The sequence below is a fragment of the Ascaphus truei genome, chromosome 1, assembly GCF_040206685.1.
Source record: "Ascaphus truei isolate aAscTru1 chromosome 1, aAscTru1.hap1, whole genome shotgun sequence".
NCBI lineage: Eukaryota > Metazoa > Chordata > Amphibia > Anura > Ascaphidae > Ascaphus > Ascaphus truei.
Genome location: NC_134483.1, coordinates 44,680,368 through 44,705,555, shown reverse-complemented (window position 1 = coordinate 44,705,555; position 25,188 = coordinate 44,680,368). Strand labels below are relative to the sequence as shown.

Genomic DNA, 25,188 nt, shown 5'->3' with positions numbered 1-25,188 from the left:
ATTGTGTCACTCAAACCATAACTTCATACTTTATGATGGATAACAAGGTAGTAGTAGTAGTAGTAGTAGTAGTAGTATGTCTTTATTTACATAGCGCCCTAAATATACATAGCGCTTGGGGTATTGGGAGATGGGAGTATGCCAATAACTGACCACATATAATATACTAGATTGTAATGGAGTATTTTGGGAATCAATGTTATGTTAATGAATTAATTAATTAAGCCCTCTGGCAAAACACGCATCAGCAGGCGTCTCATCTGTGGAGACCTTCGCAATCGGACTACTACATGTGCAGCTATTGTACTCTATTGTATTCTATCTCAGCAACACGTTTTGGAAAGAACCTCTGCCTTTACTACACCTTCATCACAGTCTCACTGGCTCTGCACATACCTGTTCGCTGCTATGTTACAATGAATGGGACAGGTTTTTTCCATCATGTTTCTATTTAACCTTGAGCAATGTTAACCTTAGTCATTTGGATGTTCTATTTCTCCTTCCTACTGTGCATTCTGTTTGTATCCTGTGTGATGCACACATCACGTTGCAGTATCTTTTAGTCCCAGATTAAGGCAGGAAACGTTGTATTTCTCTACACAGGGTTAATTTACAGAGGCTAAATTATACAATAACAGGCCCACCACCCCTTTAAGGCAAAATAAATCACAAAAACAACACCTACTCCTTCATAGGAGTCTAACTACACAGTAGGTGCAGCCCTTTCCTACTGAGTGGCCAGCTAAGCTGGTTACCACACCAAAACATATACTATTATATATAAGTGCTATATTTATTATTTATTTATTTATAAACTATTTTACCAGGAAGTAATACATTGAGAGTTACCTCTCGTTTTCAAGTATGTCCTGGGCAAAGAGTAAAACAAATAATACATGGTTACAAGTACAGTTACATAAATGAACAGGGTATACATTATATACAAGACATTGCATGCACAGTTAAAGAAAATATATATTATGAGTGTATGAAACAGTTACAGACCAGGTTAAAATGTGAGACAGCCTTAGATTTGAAAGAATTAAACTGGTGGTGGATGTGAGAGTCTCTGGTAGGTTGTTCCAGTTTTGGGGTGCACGGTAGGAGAAGGAGGAACGTCCGGATACTTTGTTGAGCCTTGGGACCATGAACAGTCTTTTGGAGTCTGATCTCAGGTGATAAGTGCTGCAAGTGGTAGGGGTGAGGAGCTTGTTCAGGTAGCTGGGTAGCTTACCCAGAAAGAATTTAAAGGCAAGACAGGAAAGGTGAACTTTGCACCTAGACTCTAGTGTTGACCAATCTAGTTCTTTGAGCATTTCGCAGTGATGTGTGTTGTAGTTGCATTGGACAAATTGAATTGTAGAGGGTGTCAAGTTTGCTAAGGTGGGTTTGAGGTGCCGAGCCATATACTATGTCTCCATAGTCAATAATTGGCATTAGCATCTGCTGTGCGATACGCTTTCTGACCAGGAGACTTAGGGAGGATTTGTTCCTGTAAAGTACCCCTAGTTTGGCATAGGTCTTGGTTGTCAGGGTATCAATGTGCATCCCGAATGTTAAGTGGGAGTCAAACCTTAAGCCCAGGTATTTAAAACTAGTGACAGGTGTTAGGGTGGTGTTAGCGTTGGTTCTAATCAGGAGCTCAGTCACTGGAAGCTTTACAAATTTAGTCTTGGTCCCAAATACCATTGTTACAGTCTTGTCAGTGTTTAAAAACAGTTTGTTTTGGGAAATCCAGTTTTCGAGTCTCAAAAAGTCAGACTGAAGTATGTGTTGAAGGTCAGAGAGGCTATGGCTGTGTGCATATAGGATTGTGTCATCTGCATACATGTGTATTGAGGCTTCCTTACAAGCTGTGGGAAGATCATTAATGAACACTGAGAAGAGTAGGGGCCCCAGAACAGAGCCTTGCGGGACACCACAGGTGATATCCAGGGGGTTGGAGTTAGAGCCTGAGATGGACACATGTTGGGATCTTCCTGATAGGTAGGACTGAAACCAGTTTAAAGCATGCTTCCCTATTCCAGAGCTCTGGAGTTTGTTAAGCAGGATAGCATGATCAACTGTGTCAAAAGCCTTTGCAAAATCTAGGAATACTGCACCAGTGAGTTGTCCCCGTTCCATTCCAGACTGGATTCCATTGCAAACATTTAGCAGGGTAGTTACGGTGGAGTGTTTGGGACGAAAGCCAGATTGGAATTGGCTAGGGAAATTTGTCTTGGTATAGAAATCGCTTAATTGGGAGTGGACACATTTTTCCATGACTTTGGATAGAATTGGTAGAAGTGAGATTGGCCTGTAGTTTGAGACAGTGTTTTTGTCCCCACTTTTGAAGATTGGGACAACTCTGGCAGTTTTCCAGGTCTTAGGGATATGGCCTGCAGACAGGATAGAGTTGACTATGGACGCAATTGGTTTGGCAATGTCTGGGGCACCAAGTCGTAGGAACCTAGATTGTAGTAAGTCGGGTCCACATTGGCTGCACACAGTGTCTAGGCATAGCACTATAATGTTTATCTCTTATCTCTTTCTCTTGGGGCTCCAGGTAATTCCCTCTGGACCTGCGAGAGTTCAGAGAATCCCTCTTCTCTGTAGTTCCAATATTATAGACAGGACATCCTTGCTTCAGCGCAGTCTTGCGTCATTCATTCTTCTTTCTGGGATTAAGACCCAGTCAGTCCCAGCACACTCCGTGACCCCCATCCAGCGGGTCTGGGTGACTGTACCAGCCTCTTCTTAGCTGTGGAGCTCTCTCATCCCTTCTCTGGGGAAAAGCAGTCTCTCTCTGAGCAAGCCATATCCTGACTTTTAACTCCCTGTGCAATCAGGAGTCCAGCCTGCTCAATTATTTGCATCTGTAGAAAGCTTCTACAGAGGACTTTAACCTCCTAGAGACAGTGATTGTATCACATATCTCCCTCCCCAGCGTAACATTGTCCTGTGAAGCGGCCCGTGCACCATTCCCGTGCACCAGCCTCTTTCTCAAAGACGTCCGACATCCATCTTTCCGTCTCTTCCTCATCTTCCAATTGAGGTATTTTCCCTTTGGGGCAATTACTACACCTTCTGGGCCTGAAGAATGGTATTTTGCTAACCTCATGGCAAGAAATCCACTTTGGACACTATAGTACAACTGGATTCTTACTGTGCTACTCCATCGCAACTTGGTACTCCCATTCTGTACCTAGTGGAAAGCAGACTGGAGTACTGCAACGGCTTTGCAGTTACGCTTACAGGAACGCACACCATGCCCAGGCGGTTCAAACTTTGCCATCTCGTTTCGCAGTTGAGCGGTGTCCCCAGCTCTCACTGTACTCTTGTCTTCACGGGCATTCGTTTCTGTGGGATACAGATGCTTGGGCCAGGCCAGTACCTTTTCCTCTAGTGGAGACACCTGTGCATTACTGTTCCACAGAGTCTCATTCTGTTTTAACTCTCCCGCCAGCTTTTCCATGGACTGCTTCTGTGACCCAAGTGTCTGTTTTAGGTTTGTAACCTTTTTCTCCAACTTCATCTGAGAAACTTCATGCTGGGCAGCAGTAGAGTCCAACATAGCATCCAGCTCAGTCTTCAGAGCCTCGAGCTCCTCTCCCAGGTCACGCCTTTGTTTCTTTGCCTTTTTGCGGCCAGCACGCTCAGACACCAGGTCCTTCCTCAGGTCTTGAAGCTGTCCATCTGCACTTCTTTTTCCACTCAGTGCAGTTGCCAGTTGAGCTTCTTTGGCATCGAGTCGTGATTCCACATCTCTCAGCTGATACAGAGCAAGACTTAAATCTGTTTCCTTTTTTCCATTTCTGGCCTGCAGCAAGTTTAGTGCCTCAGCAAGAAACTTCTGTCTTTTGAGTACATCTTGTAATTCTCCTCTTACGGCCACCATCTCTTCAAGGTGCTCACTCTGAGCTTGCCTCCACGCATCCTCCATCATACCCCGGAGCCCTGCAGATTTAGTCGCTAGGATCGCCGCTGCCTCTGTTTTCCATACCTCTTTCTCCTTGGTGTACTGACACTTGGGGATGGAGCAGCCTCTCTGATTTGCCATATCTTGCTCCAGTTTCTGGACCTTCTCCCGCTCTCTCTCATACAGTCACCTGGCATCTAAGCTCCGCCTCCAGCGATGCTCTGGTGACATTCAGCGTGGCCTTCAGCTCCTCATGCTGATCTGTGAGGACATACTGTGTACTCAGATGCTTCTGTAGCACTTGTAGAAGCCTGGAAACATTCTTTCTGTAGCACTCGCTGCTTCTCCTCAGCATCCTCCTGTTTCACCTTGGCCTCTTGTAGACTCACACGCTTCTCTTGCAGCTGGCTCCCCAGTCTATGATCTGCTTGTGTGCGTTGCTGAGTGACTTCTAGCTCGGTGATGAAGTTTTGAACGTCTTTCTGGTACATCTCATAATACTGTTTTCAGTCAGCACTCATTTGGTCTGACTCACTCAGTTTTTCGTTCATGGCAATAACTGTGGCCTTTGTCATCCCAAGGCTAGTTGTCATTCCCGTGACGATTGTGCCAGGCGCCTTGGGCTGTAGCTCATCTCTGGTCTTTTCTGACCCACGCCTTCCTGACCACGAGATAAAAAAAGACTGTCATTTTCGCGGGACCCTATAGGAGTCCTCCTCCTCATCATCATCCTCTTCATCATACGATCTGAAGGGATAGTGTTTTGTGTGGTCAAGCTCTTGACACCATAAACATATCTGGTGCGGTTCCTTTTGTGGGTCCACACCGGGACACTCATTCCTGAAAGGACATTGTTTTGTGTGGCCAGGCACATTTCACAGAAAACACATTTTTCACTTTCAGGTGCATTCTTCACTTTGACCTCTGGAGGCGCTATTTCCTCAATTATTCACACCTTTCTCTGTGTTTCTTGTAAGCACCCTCTGTCACCCACTGCCTCCTATCACTCACAGCCCCCTGTCATTTCCGCCCATCACCTCTGTCACTCTTCAACAGGTGCCACCCCCTCTCCCTTCTTTCCCACCTCCCACCTGTCTGTTTGCCTCACCATCAACCCAAAATGCCCTACCTCAGGAAGAGCCCTAGATTCATTCCTGCCCCCTGTAACCACACTCAACCTACCTCATAAAACACCTACAGAGTATAATAAGAGGGTAGCTAGAGAGGAAATAGCCAGCTCTGAAAAACAACCCTGTGTGAACCCCAGCAGAATGAGTTACAGAGGAGTAAGAGAGGGACACAGAGAAGTTCAGTCACTAATCTCATGCCGCACCACAAAGGATATGTGCATATGTAACCTGGCAGGTCAGAAATAAAGAAAGGTAGAAAGCAGAAAACTTAATCCCTGTGCTCATGCCACACCACTTAAGATGCGCCCCTGTAAAACCTGTCACAGCAGAGAGATATATACAGATAGGGAAGATGGAGGTTGGTAGGAGAGGCTTATGCTACGCTGAATGTACCCTGTGTAGTATAAACCCTAGGTGCTCTGGATGGTATAATAGATAATTCAACATCAAATCCATATGACCTGAGGGGGGACCCTAAATGAACAAACATGGAATACCAACAGAGGGTTATATCCTTCACTGTTCTACACGAGGGCTGTCAAACTCGCATGCGGCTCACAAGGTGTCGCAATGCAGCCCACACCCTCTGAGTTGACGGGGGAAAGCTGGGACAGGAGTTCCATGCCGGCCAACTGAGGGGGTACAGCCAGCACTGGAAGTAGCATCCGGCTGCTGGGCCTCCTCCTCCCCTCGCTAGTGCGTGCCTCCTCCCCCACTGGAAGAATGGCCCGGCCAACAGAGGCTCCCCAAAGGTAAGGTATAGGCTATTGTGGGGGAGGGGGACTGGTGTGGGGCTATTGTTGGGGAGGAGGGCTATGAGAAGGGGTTGATGTGGGGCTATTGTGGTGAGGAGGCTATGGTGGGGGAGGGGATTCATATGGAACTATTGTGGGGTGGGGGCTTAGATGGGGTAGGGGTGTTATGTGTGTGTGTGTCTATGTATTGTGGGGGAGGGGTATTGTGTGTGTGGAGAGAGAGAGAGTTTACATATTTTTAATAAAGAAAATGCATGAAAAAAGTGCACACGTAGATTATAGTGACTGTTTATAAAAAAACAAAATCCTGGTACGGCCCGAGTCTTGCGGTCTGACTTAAGAATTGGCCCCCAAGCTATTCTAAGTTTGATGGGCCTGTCCTACACACACAGGGAAGCCAGAGGCAGAGTTACCTACACATCCTGCAGGATCTAAGTTGAGTGTTAATGTGTATGTGAGATACAGCAAATCATAGTCCAAATCATGTACTGTATTGCATGAAAACATAATTACTATTTCCATTTAATTCATGTGGGGGAACAGTCTATCAAAAACAAATCCAGCGACACTCCTTTTGCAATAAAGTTTATTTTCTAGGTCAAGCCCTCAAATGCCCAATTGACCTGTTAAATGCCAAAACGGGTCCGACCTTTTCGGTTACCATTGTTTCGATTGTCACAGCATTGTGTATATTCCCCACATACGCTAAAAGAATGTTTGTTAGAACCCAGGTTTTCATACCTACATGTTTATGGCCAAATGAACAATGTAGGCAGTAGATTGCTCCCTCCAACTTACAGTTGATATTTTGTATTCAATCATGTGGAAGTGATCATAAAGTGCCTTAGTTCAGGCAATGAAATTACTTTTAATCAGTTTATCTCTCAAGTTGGGGGCTTACGTTAGGCAAATATTGATTGTTTTTTGCAAATCGAGTGGCGATTTTCAGTCTTTAGTGAATAATGTGCCCATCTCTAGTAGTTAGTTCCTTTACTGTTAGTTTTAAAGTATCCACTTCAGACTAGTTCATTGGGTATTACTTTAATGATGTAACAGGCTACTGGCCAAGATAACTTGATGGTAAAGATCAATAATCAGATTACCCCTCTCTCCCTTAGAAACGCGCAAGTATAACAACTGACTCAGTACTGATCTAACTCGCTAAGTGAAGATTCAAATAGTTATTCTTAAGCTGACTTATAAAGACATGTACATGCGTAGTAACTACATCATACAGGATCTGTGAGTGCTATTACCAAAGTATTTCCAGTTTCTTTAATGTGTCTTTTGAATATGTACCATAACCTCCCGATATTTTATAATGATCAACCCAGGGATTTTTAGGTGGTTTGGATCCACTTGACTATATTTTAACTATCTGCTGCGGGAATTCTGCTATGTTTTGACTGTTATTTTCTTACCTTCTGCAACATGGTCTAGAAGAACAGTGATTTTCTTATCTTCTAGCAAGCGTTTCTTTAAGAACTTCATGAATATTCCATTTGCTAAATCTGAGTGCTGGATTTCAAAAGCTTCTGCCCCTTGGCATCTAAAAATAATAGAAAACCCCCCAGTACATGATAATTCTGACAGATAAAGACACTTGAGTCTAAACTTTTTAAGGAAAAAAAGGCATTTTTATTTTGTGTGTATTATAGTATATTCTATATACTCTAAAGTGGCAGCTTTGGCACTTAGTTTGCAAAGAACATTACGAAGAAATGCAGAAGACCTCTTAATTCTATATACTGTAGGGTGAAGAGATACCCAAAGCAGCCTGATCAGAAATTGTAGTGGATTTTCAGCCCAATGCCAAGTCTCATAAACATTATAAAGAAAAACAAATCCCTTTAAATGGCACCAAAACGCCCTAATACCAGCTTCAGTTGTCAGTTGCTTATAACGTAAGTTTTATTACGGAACTTTAAATATGTCAAATGAAATATATAATTCCAAGATATATTAAAAAACGATGCAGTGTTCGTGTGATCACTTTAGTGATGGGTGCGGAAAAAATAACAGAGATGATCTATTAGCTAATTCCTGGTTTGCTAGTTTCTCTGTGGCACACTGCTGCTAATACTGTATGTGGCTGCAGATGTAGTAGACAGGAATTTAGTATAGTATATACAGTAAATAACCAACAATGGCTGTCAGCAGGGCTGCCAACAGGGAGGGAACATCCAGGACTGCTGTCCCGGGCCTGGTGTGCTTAGTGCTGGGCCCCCCTGTAAGTAAGAGGGGCCTCGAGGACAGAGCGGGTGTAAAGCTGAGAAAGGCTGAGAAAAGTGAGAGGTGAAGGGTTAAATCAGACGGGGTAAATATAGACATGGAAGGGAAAAAGACATAGAAAGGAAGAGAGAAAATAAAAAAGAGAAATACATAAGTCGGAAAAGAAAAACATGACCGGGAAAGAAAATTCATGGAGGAAGACAATGCAGGGGAACAATATTGGGGGGGCTAGAGAAACATGTGGTATTAAATAAAGAGATTGGCGTGTGTGAGAGAAGAGGGAGGACAAAAGACATGAGGGAGAACTAAGATAAATACATGAGGGGAGAACAGAGAAAGAATGAGAAACAATGCAAGAAGAGAAATACATGCTAGGGGAGAGAGAGGCTGGGAGGAGAGAAACAGGCTGGGGGAGTCGGGAGGAGAGAGAGACATGCTGGGGGCGGGGGAGAGAAATACATGCTGGGGGGGAGGGAGAGGAGAGAGAAAGACCTGTGGGGGTAGGGGGAGAGGAGGAAGGTAGGTTGGGGGAGGGAGAGAGACTGACAGGGGGAAGGGGGAGAGAGAGATATGCTTGTGATGGGGGGGATAAAGAGATGATGGGTATAGAGAGATGATGGAGGGAGAGGAGAGAGATACATGTTGGGGGGGAGACGAGAAAGACATGCTGGGGCATGGAGGGGAGAAAAGACATGCTGGGGGGGAAAGAAATGCTGAGAGGTGGAGGGGGAAGACATGCTTAGAGTGGGGGGGGGGGGGGTGGGAGAAATACATGGTGGGAAGGGGAAGAGAAAGACATGGTATGGGAGGGGAAGAAAAAAACAGGGTGGGGGGAAACGAAAGACATGGTGTGGGAGGGGAAGCGAAAGACATGGTGGGGGAGTGGAAGAGATGGAGGGTGGGGGAGAGGGGAGTGAAAAATACAGGAAAGAAATAGACAAGGCTGAAACTAAATCGAGAAACACATTAGGGGAAGGAAAGAAGAAAAAGACATTGGAAGAAGGAAAATAATGAAAGACGTGCTGGGGGGGAAGAGGAGAGAGACATGCTGAGGGGGAGAGAAGAAAGACTCGAGGAGGGAAAGAAGAGAAATACGAGAGGAGGGGAGAACCGAGACACAGAAGGGGAAAAGATGGAATTACATAAAGGGTGTGAGAGAGAAAGACATGAGGGGTAAAGGGGAACAAAGGCATGATGGGTCAAAGTAGACAGAATGTTATCATGTTGTAACATTTGCAGGGGCCTCATTCTTGACGTTTGTCCTGGGCCCCAAAAATTCTGTTTGTCTGTAGGTTGGGTTAATCACAGGTCTGTCAGTGTCTGGTTACAATTTGTGCTGGTATATTTGGAACCATTCATTAGAGATAATGTAGCAGTATACTTATTGCTACAATATTAAACTGGTTGGTGCTTTAATTCACCATAATGAGCTTAGTGCGTACTAAATAGACCAGGTGCGCAAACTTGGGGGCGCAAAATGTTTCTGGGGAGGAGGGTGGAGGTGCGTGGGTGAGGTGCGGTGTTTACAGAAGCCCAGCGCTCTTCCCCAAAACATTTAAATTAAATGCCTGGGGAGCACGCAAGGCTTCTGTAGGTCACTTACCTTGTCTCCGGCAGCTTTTGGCGACGCGTCATCATGGCTACACTGCGTCAAATGACGCAGCGGGGTCACATGACGTTGTGACTTCAGAAAACTCCAGAGACAAGGTAAGGGGCATGGGGGGACGCGAGCAGGGGGGAGCAGATGAAAAAGTTTGCGCACCCCTGAGATATGCAGCTGTGTCTGTATACTGTAGGTGATACAGACTCCTATTTGCTGCAGGTTAGTAATGATTTTGGTAGCTGTATGTGTTGGCTTTTAAGGATGAATTCCTAATAGCAGTCTTCTTGAGACTAAGCTAAATTATTGTCAGGGGATGGTGTGAAGACTACAGTAGCTTATTGTAATAGTACATGCTAGCATGCCCTAATACTCACATTTTCAAATAAGAGTACTCTAAAGTGGCAGCCTTGGCCTTTTGTTTGAAAATTCAGAGAAAATGCAGAAGACTTCTTAAAGGAGAAATCCAAGCGCCTTTAAAAAACAAACAAACAAAAAACAACAATTTTTTTTTACCCAGGATAGAAGCAGGAGGTCTCCGGAGCTGAACCCCGGTCATTTAAGCTCAGTGGCCCCCCTGCTTCCGGAGATACTTACCTCCATTGTAGGTGCCGGTATCCTCTCTGTTCGCCTACCAGGGCATTCAAGTTTAAAGCTCCCACGTCACGCGAGCCAATAGGAAGTCGAACCTGATGTCATACAGTAGCTTCCTATTTGTCTGCAGGGTGCAGGAGCTTTGAAACGCAGTAATAACATGAATTCGTGCAGCCAAGCAGAGATCGGCTACCGGCACCTTCTACTAAGGTAAGTATCTTCGGAAGCAGGGGTCCCCTGGGCTGAATTTAATGAGGATCTGCTTTGGACATCCCCTGCTTCAATCCAGGGTAAAAAGAAAAGGAAAAAAGAGCACGAATTGCCCATTTAATTCTACATAGGGTTAATAAATACTGAAAGCAGCCTGATAAGAAATGTTTATGGATTTCCAGCCGAATGGCAAGTCTCCATTGAAAGGGGCTAGCATTGCAAAACTATATCTTCACCCTGTATTTTTTATACTCAGAAGACACTTTTTCGGGTAAAATGTTGGTTATTTTTTTGGGCACTAGTCACTTTGACTTGACAAATGCAGTAAAAAAAAATGTAAAAAGAAAGTTGACAAACATGCACAAAACAGATATAAAGAGGTAATGAGGGCCCTGCTTGTGAGAGCTTACAATCTAGAGGGAATGAGGGACAACGTTAAGTCAAGAATGGAAGGTCGCTGCTTATTGTAAGATAAGGTGTGGCTCAGGTTAGAATATGGGCCATTGTGACAGCTGAAGTCATAATGTTTTTTTGGGGGGTGTGTGGGATGTTACAGATGCCCCCCTAAGTGGAGGCCTGTATTTACTTAAATTATGACACTTAGGCATTCTCTCTCTTATATTATGGACTGATACACACGCTCCTACAATAACCCTGACCCTAAGCACTCACTAGTGACTAGACTAACACACAAAATTCATAACAATTTTACACAAACAGCACAAATCTCACCAACAGACAATAGGGATACAGCACTACCACAAATATTCACACTCCATGACAACCACTCACAGAAAACTTAGCCACTACTTTATTTTCACAAACCTTCAACACCTCAGACACCTCAGACTCGGCAATCTCCTTCTCTATCTCCCAACAGCACTGTCAGCTTTGCATCAAACATTGGCTCTTTGTTCATGTTAATTTGTAACACATTCTGTGAGAATTGGGCATGTGGAAATATACCTGTGTTCACAAAGGAGTTCTGTACACCTGAGATGTTTCTCCACGTGTTTGAAGGGAGGTTTCAGAATATATCAATTGTCACTCTAGTAAAATAGGTTGGTCTCTCTCATAAATGTAACACTGTGCTGTCAGTGTGTGTGATATTTGTTTATGTAAAATCTGTAATGGCCAATATAAAGAATTACAAATATGAGGTAATCAGGCTATATCAAATACCAAAAAGTGCTCCCCTTTTCAAAATGGTAAATTTGTTGCAGGTTTTGACACATTTCAATGCTTTTCTTCCTAGATATAGCGATGCATGAAATTATGGGACATATTTACTATGCAGTGCTATATTATACAACACATTCTAGCCCCAGAAGGCACTGTACATCCTATTTACCTTAATGAGCCATAGGGTGCTATGGGAAGTCTCAAATGGCAATACTTCACTTAGTAACTATAGGTGTATGTGAATAATGATGTCTTTTTATCCCATTGTATTTAGGTGTAGCCATGGCTGGTTCTGGCTATACTTCTGCCCCCCTGTCATGCAAGTCCTGGTAGCTGCAGGCTGTGGCAGGCTATCATCTTGGGTTTTCCTCATCCTCAGGCAGCCTCCCTGAGTGACACGGGTGGAGGTGGAACTTGGTCTGTGTGCAGCCAATATGGGTGCAGACCTTGTGCCCTCCCCCTCTGCACTAGGGAGGAAGTCATTCCAAATTATAATCAGTCCAAGCCTCGTTCTGAAGGGAGTGAGAAGTGCCTCAGTCCCCTCAGGGGGGCTGAAGAGAATACCAAGCAGGCTTGGGAGGCCTCAATTCTGCCAGGTGGCCTCAATTCTGCCAGGAGGCCTAGGCACCATCCAGAAGCCTGGGGGCTTGAGAAAGCATACTACCTCTGTTGTAGAACAATCTGTATAACATTGTAGAGAGCAGAGGTTTTCTGGATTGTTCTTTTAAGAACATACTCACTGGGTGGTTTAAATAAAGAATGGGTTGTGGGCATTCTTTCCTAAATTACTTTATATTTTTTCGTTTACCATTCAGTTAAAGTCATCATTAGGAATTTTCTTTATTTCTTTATATCTGTTTATTTAGATTTTATTTAAATGAATGAATGGTTACGCTGTTTTAAGGGTCACTGGCTTGTTATCCTTTTATTGTTTTTGCAACAAGGTATGCTGAAATAAAATTATTATTATTATCTGCAAATCGGCCGCCATAGTGTGTCTTGAGTGGTGCAACACCAAAGGGCCATTTCATCCACCAGATTGCAGTATTTCATGCAACTTATTTCGGCTGGACTAGTGAAATACCAGAAGGTTTGGTACTGGGAGGACTACTCTTTATTGAGTTAATTATTGACATAGATACGAAGGGGCATGGCGATCAAGGCTTCCATCTTTTAGAATGACACTAAATTATGTTCTTGGTAAATTCAGTGCAGGATGCAATTGCTCTGCAGAAACTCTGACAAACGCAACATGGACAAATGAACAGTGCAACGATTATTGAACATAAATTATAAACAGGTAAGATACAAAATAAAATGTCACCTGTTAGAAAGAAAATAATATTATTATGGATGTGCAGTGAAAAAGCAGAATGTATACTGCAATGAGATGATGATTATGATGATGATGAGGGTGGCAGATGGGTATAATGGGTACTGTGTATTGAATAGGATCATTTTCGAAATATTCAGAAGATTTTCAAATAAAATACAGAGATAAATCGCATCTTCATTAACTAAAGTAAGGATGTAAGATTTATATTTCCTGTATGTATGTATGTCTTTATTTATATAGCAAAGGTATGTGGGTGTGTAGCAAACCAAAACAGTGCAAATAAATGCAAAGAAATGCGATACTTACGCACAATCCCGGAGCTCCTGGTAAAGGGATGGCCTATCTGCAGCAATCCAAGTATACAGCAACAAAAAAAGATGATCCAGGGCTCCACGGGTTTTTCAGCAAAAGAATTTATTCATAATACACAACGTTTCGGCCTCAATTCGGCCAAAATGTTGTGTATCATGAATAAATTCTGTTGCTGAAAAATCCGTGGGGCCCTGGATCATCTCTTTTGTTGTTTTATTTATATAGCTCCATTAAGGTACATAGCGCGTCACACCTGTAATACACGTGCCAATCATCTAAATAACAAATAATACAAATATCACATCATGGGAAGAAGTGCTTCAGACATAAAAGTGACATTTAGGAAAAGGAGTCCCTGCTCCGAAGAGCTTACAATCTAATTGGTAAGTAGGATGAACGTACAGAGACAGTAGAAGGGCGAAAGTGATTTAACAAACACGGTTCTGTACTGTATATTTGTTTTCTTGTAGGTTTTTAAAAAGTACAAAAGGTTGAACTGTATGGGAGTAAATGCCGTTTGTCAACTTTGAGAAGTACTGTATATTACACTGTTATTATTTCACATATACCAAAATGCTGCAAGTACTCTTAGAAAATGTAACAAAAAAGATTTAAATGAAACTGGGAAACACAGGAATGTGGTCTAAATGATTGAGAAATATGTAGAATTTGTTGCATATTACAGCAAATAAAAATACCACTTGTCTACAACCCAGTCCTTCCCCGGTATTGCTTAGCAAACAGTGCTTCCACTGCCACCAGGGATTCTGGGAAATGACATAGTCTCAATGCTTTACTTCTTATCTATTTTAACATGGACCCCTATAAGCTTATGCTTGCCGTATTACATAGCTTTTCAGCACAACCTGGGTTAAAGAAGTGCATAGCCAGTAACCTGCTCACAGACAGCTGTTTCCAACTTTTGGCTCTCATCAGTGTGAGGTTGGTTGTGTAAGGAATCCGCTCCGCAGTTTACTGGTTGCCTTACCTTGCAGACCTGTGCAGTCCTGGAGCACCTCTCCTGATGTTTGCTGCAGCCTGGATTCACTCACCAAAGCAATACACACTCCCTCTGGTATCTATTGCAGCTGTGCAGCCTATCACTGCAACCTAGACTTGCATTCACTCATTGGAGCAGTACCTTCACACCCCCCTCCGGGGACTGGCTCGCTGGCCTTTATGTACTGTCTTCCCATAATGCTCCCTGCCGAGTATAGTCCTAACTGGATGTCTACTGTTTTGCCACAAGCCCTCGCTTGTTCTCCTATGCTGATACCAGGTTCCGCCCTGCGTCCTTCAAGCCGCTTGTTCTCCTATGCTGATACCAGGTTCCGCCCTGCGTCCTTCAGCTCCCTTCAAGCCGCTTGTTCTCCTATGCTGATACGGAGGTTCCGCCCTGCGTCCTTCAGCTTCCTTCAAGCTCCCGCTTGTTCTCCTGCGCTGAAGCAAAGGTATCCCCTATGTCTTCAGCTTCCTGCTTTCCTGCACTGAGGCAAAGGTATCCCCCGCGCCCTTCAGTCTCCTGATTCCTGCACTGTAGCGGAGGTTTCCCTGTGGATCTTCAGCTTCCTGGTTCCTGGGGCCTACTCTTTCCCTAATCTAGAGAGGCCGTGTCCTGGTTCCTGCGCTGTTACAGAGCATTCCCCAGCCGCTCAGGACTCTTGCGCTGTAGCACTGGTGCACCCGTGCAGCAAAGCGGTGTGCTATTCTGGTCTGCCTACCATCTCCTGTGACCAGTACCATGGGCCATGGTCGTCGCTCGCGCAGAGGCCAACCCCGCGCTCCTAAGCTGAAGCGGGGCTCTCCTGACTACCTGTTGCCGAACTCTTGCCTGAACAATGTTTATCCTGATATCTCCTGTCCTGACCCTGGCTTGTACAACGACGACGCTGTCTTCTCCTTTCCTGATCCTGCTACGTATGACAACGAACTGCGCAATCCGGTTCAGCCTGCGCGGTCTCAGGTCGGTGCTTTTACAACCCCACCTCAGCCTCGCGGTCCGACCCTGGTTTGTGGCGAGCAGAACCCTGACAGTATGCTCGGCCTCACAAACTCGGACCGCCCTGTGGTGAGGGTTGGTAAGTTTCTGTCTGAAAGCCTGTCCCAGCCTGTAAACCAGTCCCAGTGTGAATACCAGTTTCTATGTGAGATAATACCCCTGATTGAAGATCTGATTGTGTTTGTAGGTTTAACCCCTTTGCAAAAAAAATGCCGTAATGTTCTCATGATGAAGGTTTACCGCCTCCGGGACTTAAAACAATCGCTGGCCGCTTGTATTTGCTTTCCTGGTTACCCTTTAACTTGGGAAAATGTGTACCCTTTAGAATTGGACGCCGCCCAAAAGGAACTCTCTTCCCTGGCCTTGTCTTTAGACATTTATATAGCAAAAGAGGACCCTCTCCTCATGTTGGCTGATGCCCAAAAAACACTCCATATCCTTTCCATGACATTGGACATTTGCATAAAGGAACAGGATCCTCCCCTCGCCAGCTTCGCTGCCGCTTGGCTGTATCCCTGGTCTACCACGGATCCTTGCCCTGAGTGTATGGCCGGGTTCCCTGACACCAATGATATGTTTTCGTTAACCCCGGCCGATCAGTTCTGTGAGGTCCCCCTGGAGGATACATATGTTGCTCTACCCAGCACTAATGTTCTAGTATCAGAGAATAAGTTCATTAGTTCTCCTATTTCTAGCTCAGAAGTCCTTTCTCTAGGTCTTGAGGGTTTTCCAGCTTTAACCCCTGCCGAGCAGTCCTCTGAGGTTCCCCTGGAGAATACATATGTTTCACTAGCCAACACTAAGGTTCTACTATCAGAGAATAAGTCCCTTTGTTCCCCTATTTCTAACTCCGAATCTGTCACTCCAGCTCTTGAGGGTTTTCCAGCTTTAAACTCTGCTAGGCAGTCCTGTGCGCTTTCCCCGTCAGAGAAAGAATCCCTATGTTCTGTTCCCAGGGTTATTTCTGTATTAACCTCTGTGGGGCAGCTCTCTGAGTTTCCTTTGGTTAATCCCTGTTCTCTGTCAGCCATGGTCACGCCCCTAGCTTCAGAGGAGAGATTCCTGGTCTCTCCTAATACAGAGAGAAGATTACCTATGTTTTACTCTCAGGCATTGTCTGCATTAACCCCTGTAAATTCTTGCTGCCTCCAAGTTAATGCCTTCGTTTTTGCCTCAGAGAATGAGTCCACAAGCCAGACAGCAGAGGTTGCATTGAGGGATTCCCATAACCGTACGGAGTCCCTAGATATTCTTTGCTATAAATCCCCTGCTTCAGCTCAAGTTTCCGCAGTTTCGTCTCCGAAAACTTCGGCTAAAGTTCTGGTTCCCGATAAATCTATTCAGGAGTCAGGTTTTTCCCTAAGCTTGGTAGCAGAGTTCCTTCTCCCGGGTATTTCACTGAACCAGCCTGTCGCCCACATAGCGGTGATCCCTGCTTCAGCGCATTGTTCCCATATTAGGGAGTCTGCAGTAATTTCTGGTTTCCCAGACATTCCTTACCAAATACCTACTTCAGAGACCAGTACAGTTTTAATTAACCCCCGGGTACTGTCTGAGTTCTCCTCCTCTTTAAGCTTAGGGTTAAAAGCATACAGTAGTCTGTATGTCCCTCCTGGGGTTCATATTGTGTTCCCAGGAATGTTTGCTGACGCACGGTTTTCGCCCAAAAGTGACGCTTTTTCATATAGACTAGTAAGAAACCCACACACTGTTTCTCCTTTCTCTGAATTGTGTCTTACTGGTTTTGAGACTTTGGGAGGTAGTGATTCTCCTTCAGATTCTGAATCTCTTCCTACGATGGTTATTCTGGCTGAGGGTTTCCCTGATTTCTCTCTCCAGGTTAATCCTCCAGAGATCAGTATATCTGGGGTCACTCCCTTTGTATTATCTGAGACCATCATGCATATTTTACAAATCCTGGGGTTTAAATCTGAGCTATTTAGCTGTCCTGCCTTTGCTGAAACCCGGTCCCTCAGTACTGTGTCTAAATATGTCCCAGCAAACATGGGGTTACTCTGGGAAGAAATTAAAGCTCCTCTCTTAAAGGGTATTTTTTCTCACATGTCCAGCAAATCTAGAACCTCAGTAATTGTTTCTAAGTCACTTATCAATACATCTGATTTTTTCTCTAATCAAACCCAGACACCCTCACTATTGGGTAGGAGTCCTGTGATCAGAGATTTTGCACTAGAAAACACACCTATTCGTGTTTTTGTCAGGTTAGGTACCCCTGTGGTTAGGGCCATTACAGTTTCGGAAAAGACTCCTTGTACTCCTAAGGTGCCTGTCACTGAGGTACAGACTTCAGCTTCTGATGTTAACTTCCCTCCCGCCACTATCCTGGCTCTGCCTTTTTCTCAAGATACTGATATGAAAATCCCAAGGTCTATTCCTGATTCACTGACAATACTATCTTCCAATGAAGATTTCCCAGTATTGGGGAGCTCTACTGTTGTTTGCTTCTCTGCTCCTGCCAAACCATGGTTTTGTCCCTCGGAATTTTCGGTTGCCCCTGTTATTTCCTCTCAGTTGGAAATACTCTGTACATATCCCAAGATTTCGGTTCCTATGCCTGGGTTACTGCTTGCCTTGTCACCTTCCATACCAATACCGGGAGATGCTTCCAACCAGCCTATACCCTTACTAACCATTACCTGGGAGCCTTCTAGAGGAAAAATTCCTCGCAAATTCCAACATGCAGTGGTCAGCCAAGACTTTTTCTGTTACAAAGTTCCTCCTGGTGTATTCGATCAACTATCAGGGCCGCTGATCCTAGAGTCCGGTTCATTTATTAAAGACTGGGCTTCCTGTAGGGGTTCTTCTGCCGTTTCTGCTCTGGAACCCTCTGGTTCTTCACAGCCCTGGATTTCCAAGTCATTTTGCGAGGCGAGTCATGTACCAAAGATGTTTCTTCCATCAATCTCATATCCTAGAACTGTACTCACCAAAGAACTGCTCGTTTACGGATGCCCTTTCCACCTAAAGAATTTTAGGAACAACTCAATGTCCCCAAGACCCATGGATGGTCCTGTCTGGCCGCAGTTCTCACCGGGGGGTGGGGGTACACTAAGGACTAACCACGAGTCTCTGGACCACGACTCTAACCCCAATCCTAGACGGTTCAGCAACAATTCCCGGTCCCCCAACTCTATGTGTGCTCATGTTCGCCCGGAGGTCTCGCGTGAAGGGGGGAGTACTGTAAGGAATCCGCTCCGCAGTTTACTGGTTGCCTTACCTTGCAGACCTGTGCAGTCCTGGAGCACCTCTCCTGATGTTTGCTGCAGCCTGGATTCACTCACCAAAGCAATACACACTCCCTCTGGTATCTATTGCAGCTGTGCAGCCTATCACTGCAACCTAGACTTGCATTCACTCATTGGAGCAGTACCTTCACACCCCCCTCCGGGGACTGGCCCGCTGGCCTTTAAATACTGTCTTCCCATAATGCTCCCTGCCGAGCATAGTCCTAACTGGATGTCTACTGTTTTGCCACAAGCCCTCGCTTGTTCTCCTATGCTGATACCAGGTTCCGCCCTGCGTCCTTCAAGCCGCTTGTTCTCCTATGCTGATACCAGGTTCCGCCCTGCGTCCTTCAGCTCCCTTCAAGCCGCTTGTTCTCCTATGCTGATACGGAGGTTCCGCCCTGCGTCCTTCAGCTTCCTTCAAGCTCCCGCTTGTTCTCCTGCGCTGAAGCAAAGGTATCCCCTATGTCTTCAGCTTCCTGCTTTCCTGCACTGAGGCAAAGGTATCCCCCGCGCCCTTCAGTCTCCTGATTCCTGCACTGTAGCGGAGGTTTCCCTGTGGATCTTCAGCTTCCTGGTTCCTGGGGCCTACTCTTTCCCTAATCTAGAGAGGCCGTGTCCTGGTTCCTGCGCTGTTACAGAGGATTCCCCAGCCGCTCAGGACTCTTGCGCTGTAGCACTGGTGCACCCGTGCAGCAAAGCGGTGTGCTATTCTGGTCTGCCTACCATCTCCTGTGACCAGTACCATGGGCCATGGTCGTCGCTCGCGCAGAGGCCAACCCCGTGCTCCTAAGCTGAAGCGGGGCTCTCCTGACTACCTGTTGCCGAACTCTTGCCTGAACAATGTTTATCCTGATATCTCCTGTCCTGACCCTGGCTTGTACAACGACGACGCTGTCTTCTCCTTTCCTGATCCTGCTACGTATGACAACGAACTGCGCAATCCGGTTCAGCCTGCGCGGTCTCAGGTTGGTGCTTTTACAACCCCACCTCAGCCTCGCGGTCCGACCCTGGTTTGTGGTGAGCAGAACCCTGACAGGTTGCTGGCTTCACAATGTGAAGCGGGTAAGTGGGTATAACCAGACATTAAAACTGTCACGGTGAGTTAAAATGTGACAAAACCCTTCCACTGCACTGTACATTGTACAGTAAATAAAATTACCACTGGTGCTGCATTTGCATGTCTCAGCAAGTCTGCAACCCCTGTCTTTCCCCATTATCTCTTTGCAAACAGTTTACAGAGTAAAACAGAAATGATGATTTGGAAAATATGTTGCGGTAATGGGGTCTTTTCCATGTGGTAATGAATGCACAGTAATGAAGTACATTGAAGGGAAAGAAAATGATTGCATTGTTAACCGGCCATATTTAAAAGTGTCCACAGACAGACATTAAACCTAACAAATAAGCTACAAATGAACTGCCTTTCATCATAGACATCTAAGTGACAATTAATAGTTGAGAATGTAACTTACGTGGCATATCCAAAAACAATGTTAGCCGTGACCTTTAAACTCTCTGGGATTAAAATGGTATCATCGTACTGATTCCTATAATGAGATACATAACAAACATAAAACGAATGACAAAAACATTTCTTCAGACGTGTAATGGTAATCGGGTGCCACTATGTTTCAGAACCGAGATGTCATTCAATTGTTACAAGTTTGCAATAAACATTCTAAAAATAACATTATTTTTAAACAAATAAGGTAGTAATACCAAAATGATCAGATAGCATCAGGCAGGGATAAGGTATCGCACGGAAAGCCAAGAACGATATTTCAAAGGAAAGGCAGACTGTCAAAGCTTAACAAATATCAATATACAGTATGCTTTCAGATAGTTAGAACAAGTAATTGTATGGGATCTTAACCTTGATTATGTCATTTTCTATAAAGTATTCCCAAATATTTTGACAAATGGGTTATTGTCCTTTTAACAGAATGGTGATTTCTTGTACGTGTGTCCAAATCAACTGCAAATACTGTCCAGAGTTGTATAAAAGAAAACTAATGAAAATACAAGGCACTGGTACATGTGGCTGGGGAGAAAAGGGCAAACTGCCTCATTCAGATAACTCGGGTGATTCGTCCTTGGCTACAGACAGTAACAAGGCAAGTATCACCACAGTCCCCATAGCCACATAGAGAACTATGAATTAGATCACTGTAAAACTGACAGTAAAGGTTGCAGTGATATCTAACATTACATGCCCTCTCTATAGTCATAATATGTTGAGGGGAACACGCCTCACTGAAACGTAGTACATATTCCTGTTCTTTATGTAAAGTCCTGCATTAGGGGCATGCTGGTGGGGAGGGATTTCAATGCCAGTCCTTACCTTTTTCTACACATGTCCAGTAGAAACACATTGAGTCCGGTTTCTTTCTCCTGCATCAGTTTCAGGATACTCTGGACACACAAACAATTTGAAGATCTGTAGGGTTTGGGAGCATCTATAGGTACCATAAAGCTGTTTCCATAGTTTTCGTATCCGTGGCCTGCATAATATAACAATCCTTCAAGAAAAAACAGCAATGATCAGAGAGAATTGTGCATACAGTAGGTTTCATACGTTTAACAAGCTCTTTTATACTTAGGAGGGAAGTAATATTACAGATGTGCAAATGTCTCCGAGTTCGGTTTGTGGAAATGTTTGCAACATCTTTACAAATGTTCTAAATCAGCAGTCAGCGTTAATTGTTTTTTGTTGTTGTTTTTTATGCATTTTCTTTCCAATGTTTTTTTTTTTTTTTTACATTGTATTAAATAGATCTATTTTTATCCCTTCAAATGCTGTTTTTCTTTTTAAAATCTGATGCTTTGCTCAGGAGATATAAGCGTTTGAAATATTAAGTTAAAATGGAGCTCTCTCCAGAGCAGAATAAAATCATGATTCTAAGTACTAAAAAAAAACATTTAACAGGAGGACAGGCTCAGGAGGCAAGATACGAACAATAAATGTTAACTCGTGTAGGCTTCTGTGGGTTATTGCTGTTTCAACATGTTTGCATATTTGCAAATGTTTTTGTCAATGCTTAAACTCCTGTTTAGTATCTCACTTTCCTCAATAAATCGTCAGCTAGAGCAGGGGTGCGCAAACTGGGGGGGCGCAGGATTTTCTTAGGGGGGGGGGGCGGTTGCAGGGCCCCTGCGGTCTTCCCCCCGGGCATGTAAATTAAATGCCAGGGGAGGCGCGAGGCCTCTGCAACTTCCATTACCTGCTCTCAGCCGGCTCTTCAGTGACGCGTCGCCGTGACAACGCGGCGTCATTTGGGTCAAATGGCAACACGTCACATGACATCATATGGCATGTGGACCCGAAAGCAGGTAACGAGAGGGGGGGGGGGGAGGGCAGCCAAGGGGGAGCACAGAGAGGGGGGGCTAGAGAGCTAGAGAGAAAGCGAAGAACTTCCAACCCCTGACTCTAGAAAACAGATTCCATAGTGGTGAGACATATTCAAGCAAGAATTATACCATAATGTTATTAAATATAAAGCAGCATTCCTCGCAGCACCTTTTTAATTCTTTTATTTTTTTTTAAATATATGCAGCCTTTGATTAGCTTTAATGAAAACGAATTACCTAAGCTGCCGATCGATCGGCGAATATCGTTCTCTCTGGGTTCACGTAATGGCTGCTCCTGAAGGAATCCTTCAGTCAGTGTAACTCAGTAGCTACAATGTAACCTTATATTACTAAGGTAACGTTGTATATTGTTACAGCTCGCAGCTCAACTACAGTCTCCTGCTGGGAACATTGCAACACTTTCCTGTTTGTCATAATCTGTTGCCACAGATCTGGAACTGCAGGGGAGGTGGCTAAAATCTGCTCTGGCAACCAAAGATGCTCAGTATATTAAAACGTATTACAAATGAATGATTTTCTTAAATGCAGTATTATCTAATACTACAGACCTGATTTATTAAAAAATAAAGCAAATATACAGTAGAATATTGAATGTTTTGCTGCTTTAATATACACATAGGTATACTAATATATGCATAAATAATTGTTACTTTGTAATTTCTCACCAGAAGTTGAGTAGGTTAACTAGTGTCAGCTATGTATAAAAAGGGGAATTAATGTCATGAGGCGGCTCTCTCTTTTACCCTCCCTCTTTCTAATATTCGCTATGTTTTGTGAACACATCTGTAAGGAAACCCAGCTGTGTCATTTTTGCACATTTCCACTACAGTACATAAGGTAATTGTCTTCTTATATCATAAAGTCACATTCTCATATCATTTTTATGTCACTTAACACATGAACTGTGTAATTTCTGCACAAATTCTATGTAATATATAATATACATACAAATTATATATAACATATAGCATACAGTATAATGAAAAATAATCATTCTCCATCTATTATACAATGTAGGTATTTCTTTCATTGTCACCATTTAGCTGGTGCAAAATGAGAACAGCGCTGGTGCAAACAAAACAGCACCGGAGTTACCAAAGAGGAATACCGCTGAAACCTGTGGGAATTGGTGATACAATTCAACATTGAAGTAGTTACAGAAGAACTGTAAGGAGAATCTGAGACTTGAGACCTCATGAACATGCGGAGATCCTTACACCTTATTTTACTGATGTATATTACTTTTTACTGCTAACTACAGTTCTGTCTAGATAAGAACAAATTAACATTACACCGAGACTTATCATTACATCTTTACATTGCTCTTTCTAGACGGATTTTTTCATAAGATTAATATAGCAGTTGAAACCTTAGTTTAAGATTGGAGAACGAGGGATCGAGTAGATATTCATGCCTAGGAGGCGTGGGGCTCCTGCTCTCCTCTCTCTGTTGTTACCGAACCCTTCCTATTCCTCCATCTCTTGCTTTTCCCTCCTTTGAGGCTCACACTGTCCAGATTTATGCTATACTGTTTCACCTCTTGCAAGCTAAACAAGCCTACTTTTCTTCTCTAATCAAAATGCACAAGTCTAACCCACACCGACTGTTCTCTGTCTTTGATACTCTACTCAAACCACCCTCAGCTGCCTCTCCTTCCTCCATCTCCGCTCAGGACTTTGCTGACTATTTTAAGGAAAAGGTGGAATCCATACGGCAGAACATCCCCTCTGTTTCTTCCTCCCATCCTACATCTCTTCCTAACTCTCCTCCTGCCTTCCCTAGACTCTTTTTCCACGGTCTCAGAGGAGGATGTGTTGCTGTTGATCGCCTCTTCTCCCTCTACCACTTGCCCTCTTGACACCATTCCCGCCCATCTCCTAAAACCTCTTGCTCCTACTATAATCCCTACGCTCACACACATTTTTAACTCCTCCCTCTGCTCTGGAACCTTTCCATCCTCCTTCAAACATGCAACAGTCATATCATTACTCAAGAACAGCAAGCTTGACCCTACCTGTCTTTCTAACTATCGACCTGTCTCCCTCCTGCCTTTTGCCTCTAAACTCCTTGAACGTCTTGTATTCTCTCGCTTGCTCCATTTTCTCAACATCGATTGTCTCCTAGACCCTCTACAATCTGGCTTCCGCACTGCTCACTCCACGGAAACAGCCCTCACTAAAATAACTGACGACCTCCATGCTGCCAAAGACAGAGGTCATTACACTCTGCTCATATTACTCGACCTCTCTGCAACATTAGACACCGTGGACATTCTCCATACTCTTGCTATTCGGAACAAAGCTCTATCCTGGATCTCATCCTACCTCTCCCATCATACTTTCAGTGTCTCTTCTGCTAACACCTCCTCTTCCTCTATTGATTTCTCTGTGGGGGTACCCCAGGGCTCTGTCCTGGGACCTCTTCTCTTTTCTCTGTACACACTCTCTCTAGGTGACCTAATAACATCTTTTGGGTTTAATTATCACCTCTATGCTGACGACACACAAATATACTTTTCAACACCTGACCTTACACCTGCTGTACAAACCAAAGTTTCTGAATGTCTCTCTGTTATATCATCCTGGATGGCCCTCCGTCACCTTAAACTCAACATGGCTAAAACAGAGCTCCTCATACTTCCTCCCAAACCTGACCCCACTACCTCCTTCCACATTACTGTTGGAACTACGATAATTCACCCAGTAGCCCAAGCACGCTGCCTAGGGGTCACACGCGACTCCTCTCTCACATTCACCCCTCACATTCAAAACATTTCTAAAACCTGTTGCTTTTTCCTCCGCAATATAACAAAGATACGCCCTTTCCTCTGTTGCTCGACTGCTAAAACTCTGACTCAGGCCCTCATTCTCTCCCGTCTTGATTACTGTAACTTCCTGCTGTCCGGCCTTCCTGCCTCTCACCTGTCTCCCCTACAATCTATCCAAACGCTGCTGCCAGAATCACTCTACTCTTTCCTAGATCTGTCTCAGCATCTCCCCTCATGAAATCCCTCCTGGCTTCCAATCAAATCCCGCATCTTACACTCCATTCTTCTACTCACTTTTAAACCTTTACACTCTTCTGCCCCTCCTTACATCTCAGCCCTAATTTCTCGTTATGCACCATCCAGACTCTTGCGTTCTTCTCAAGGAAGTCTTCTTTCTACCCCCTTTGTATCTAAAGCCCTCTCCCGCCTTAAACCTTTTTAAATGACTGCCCCACACCTCTGGAATGCCCTTCCCCTCAGTACCTGACTAGCACCCTCTCTATCCACCTTTAAGACACACTTGCTTAAAGAAGCATATGAATAGCACTGTGGATATTCT

At 44.3% G+C, this 25,188-nt stretch overlaps 1 protein-coding gene across 4 annotated transcripts in view; it reads right to left on the bottom strand.

Moving 5' to 3' along the window:
* The window catches only part of MALT1 (MALT1 paracaspase), a 99,450-nt gene that overhangs the window by 14,669 nt on the left and 59,593 nt on the right, over positions 1-25,188 (bottom strand). For all 4 annotated transcript variants that reach the window (XM_075587228.1, XM_075587235.1, XM_075587255.1 and 1 more), the window contains 3 exons: positions 20,835-21,012; positions 19,966-20,040; positions 7,205-7,332 (listed from right to left, as the gene is read on the bottom strand). In XM_075587228.1, coding sequence (XP_075443343.1) covers positions 7,205-7,332; positions 19,966-20,040; positions 20,835-21,012 — 381 coding nt within the window. The remainder of the gene's footprint in view (positions 1-7,204; positions 7,333-19,965; positions 20,041-20,834; positions 21,013-25,188) is intronic.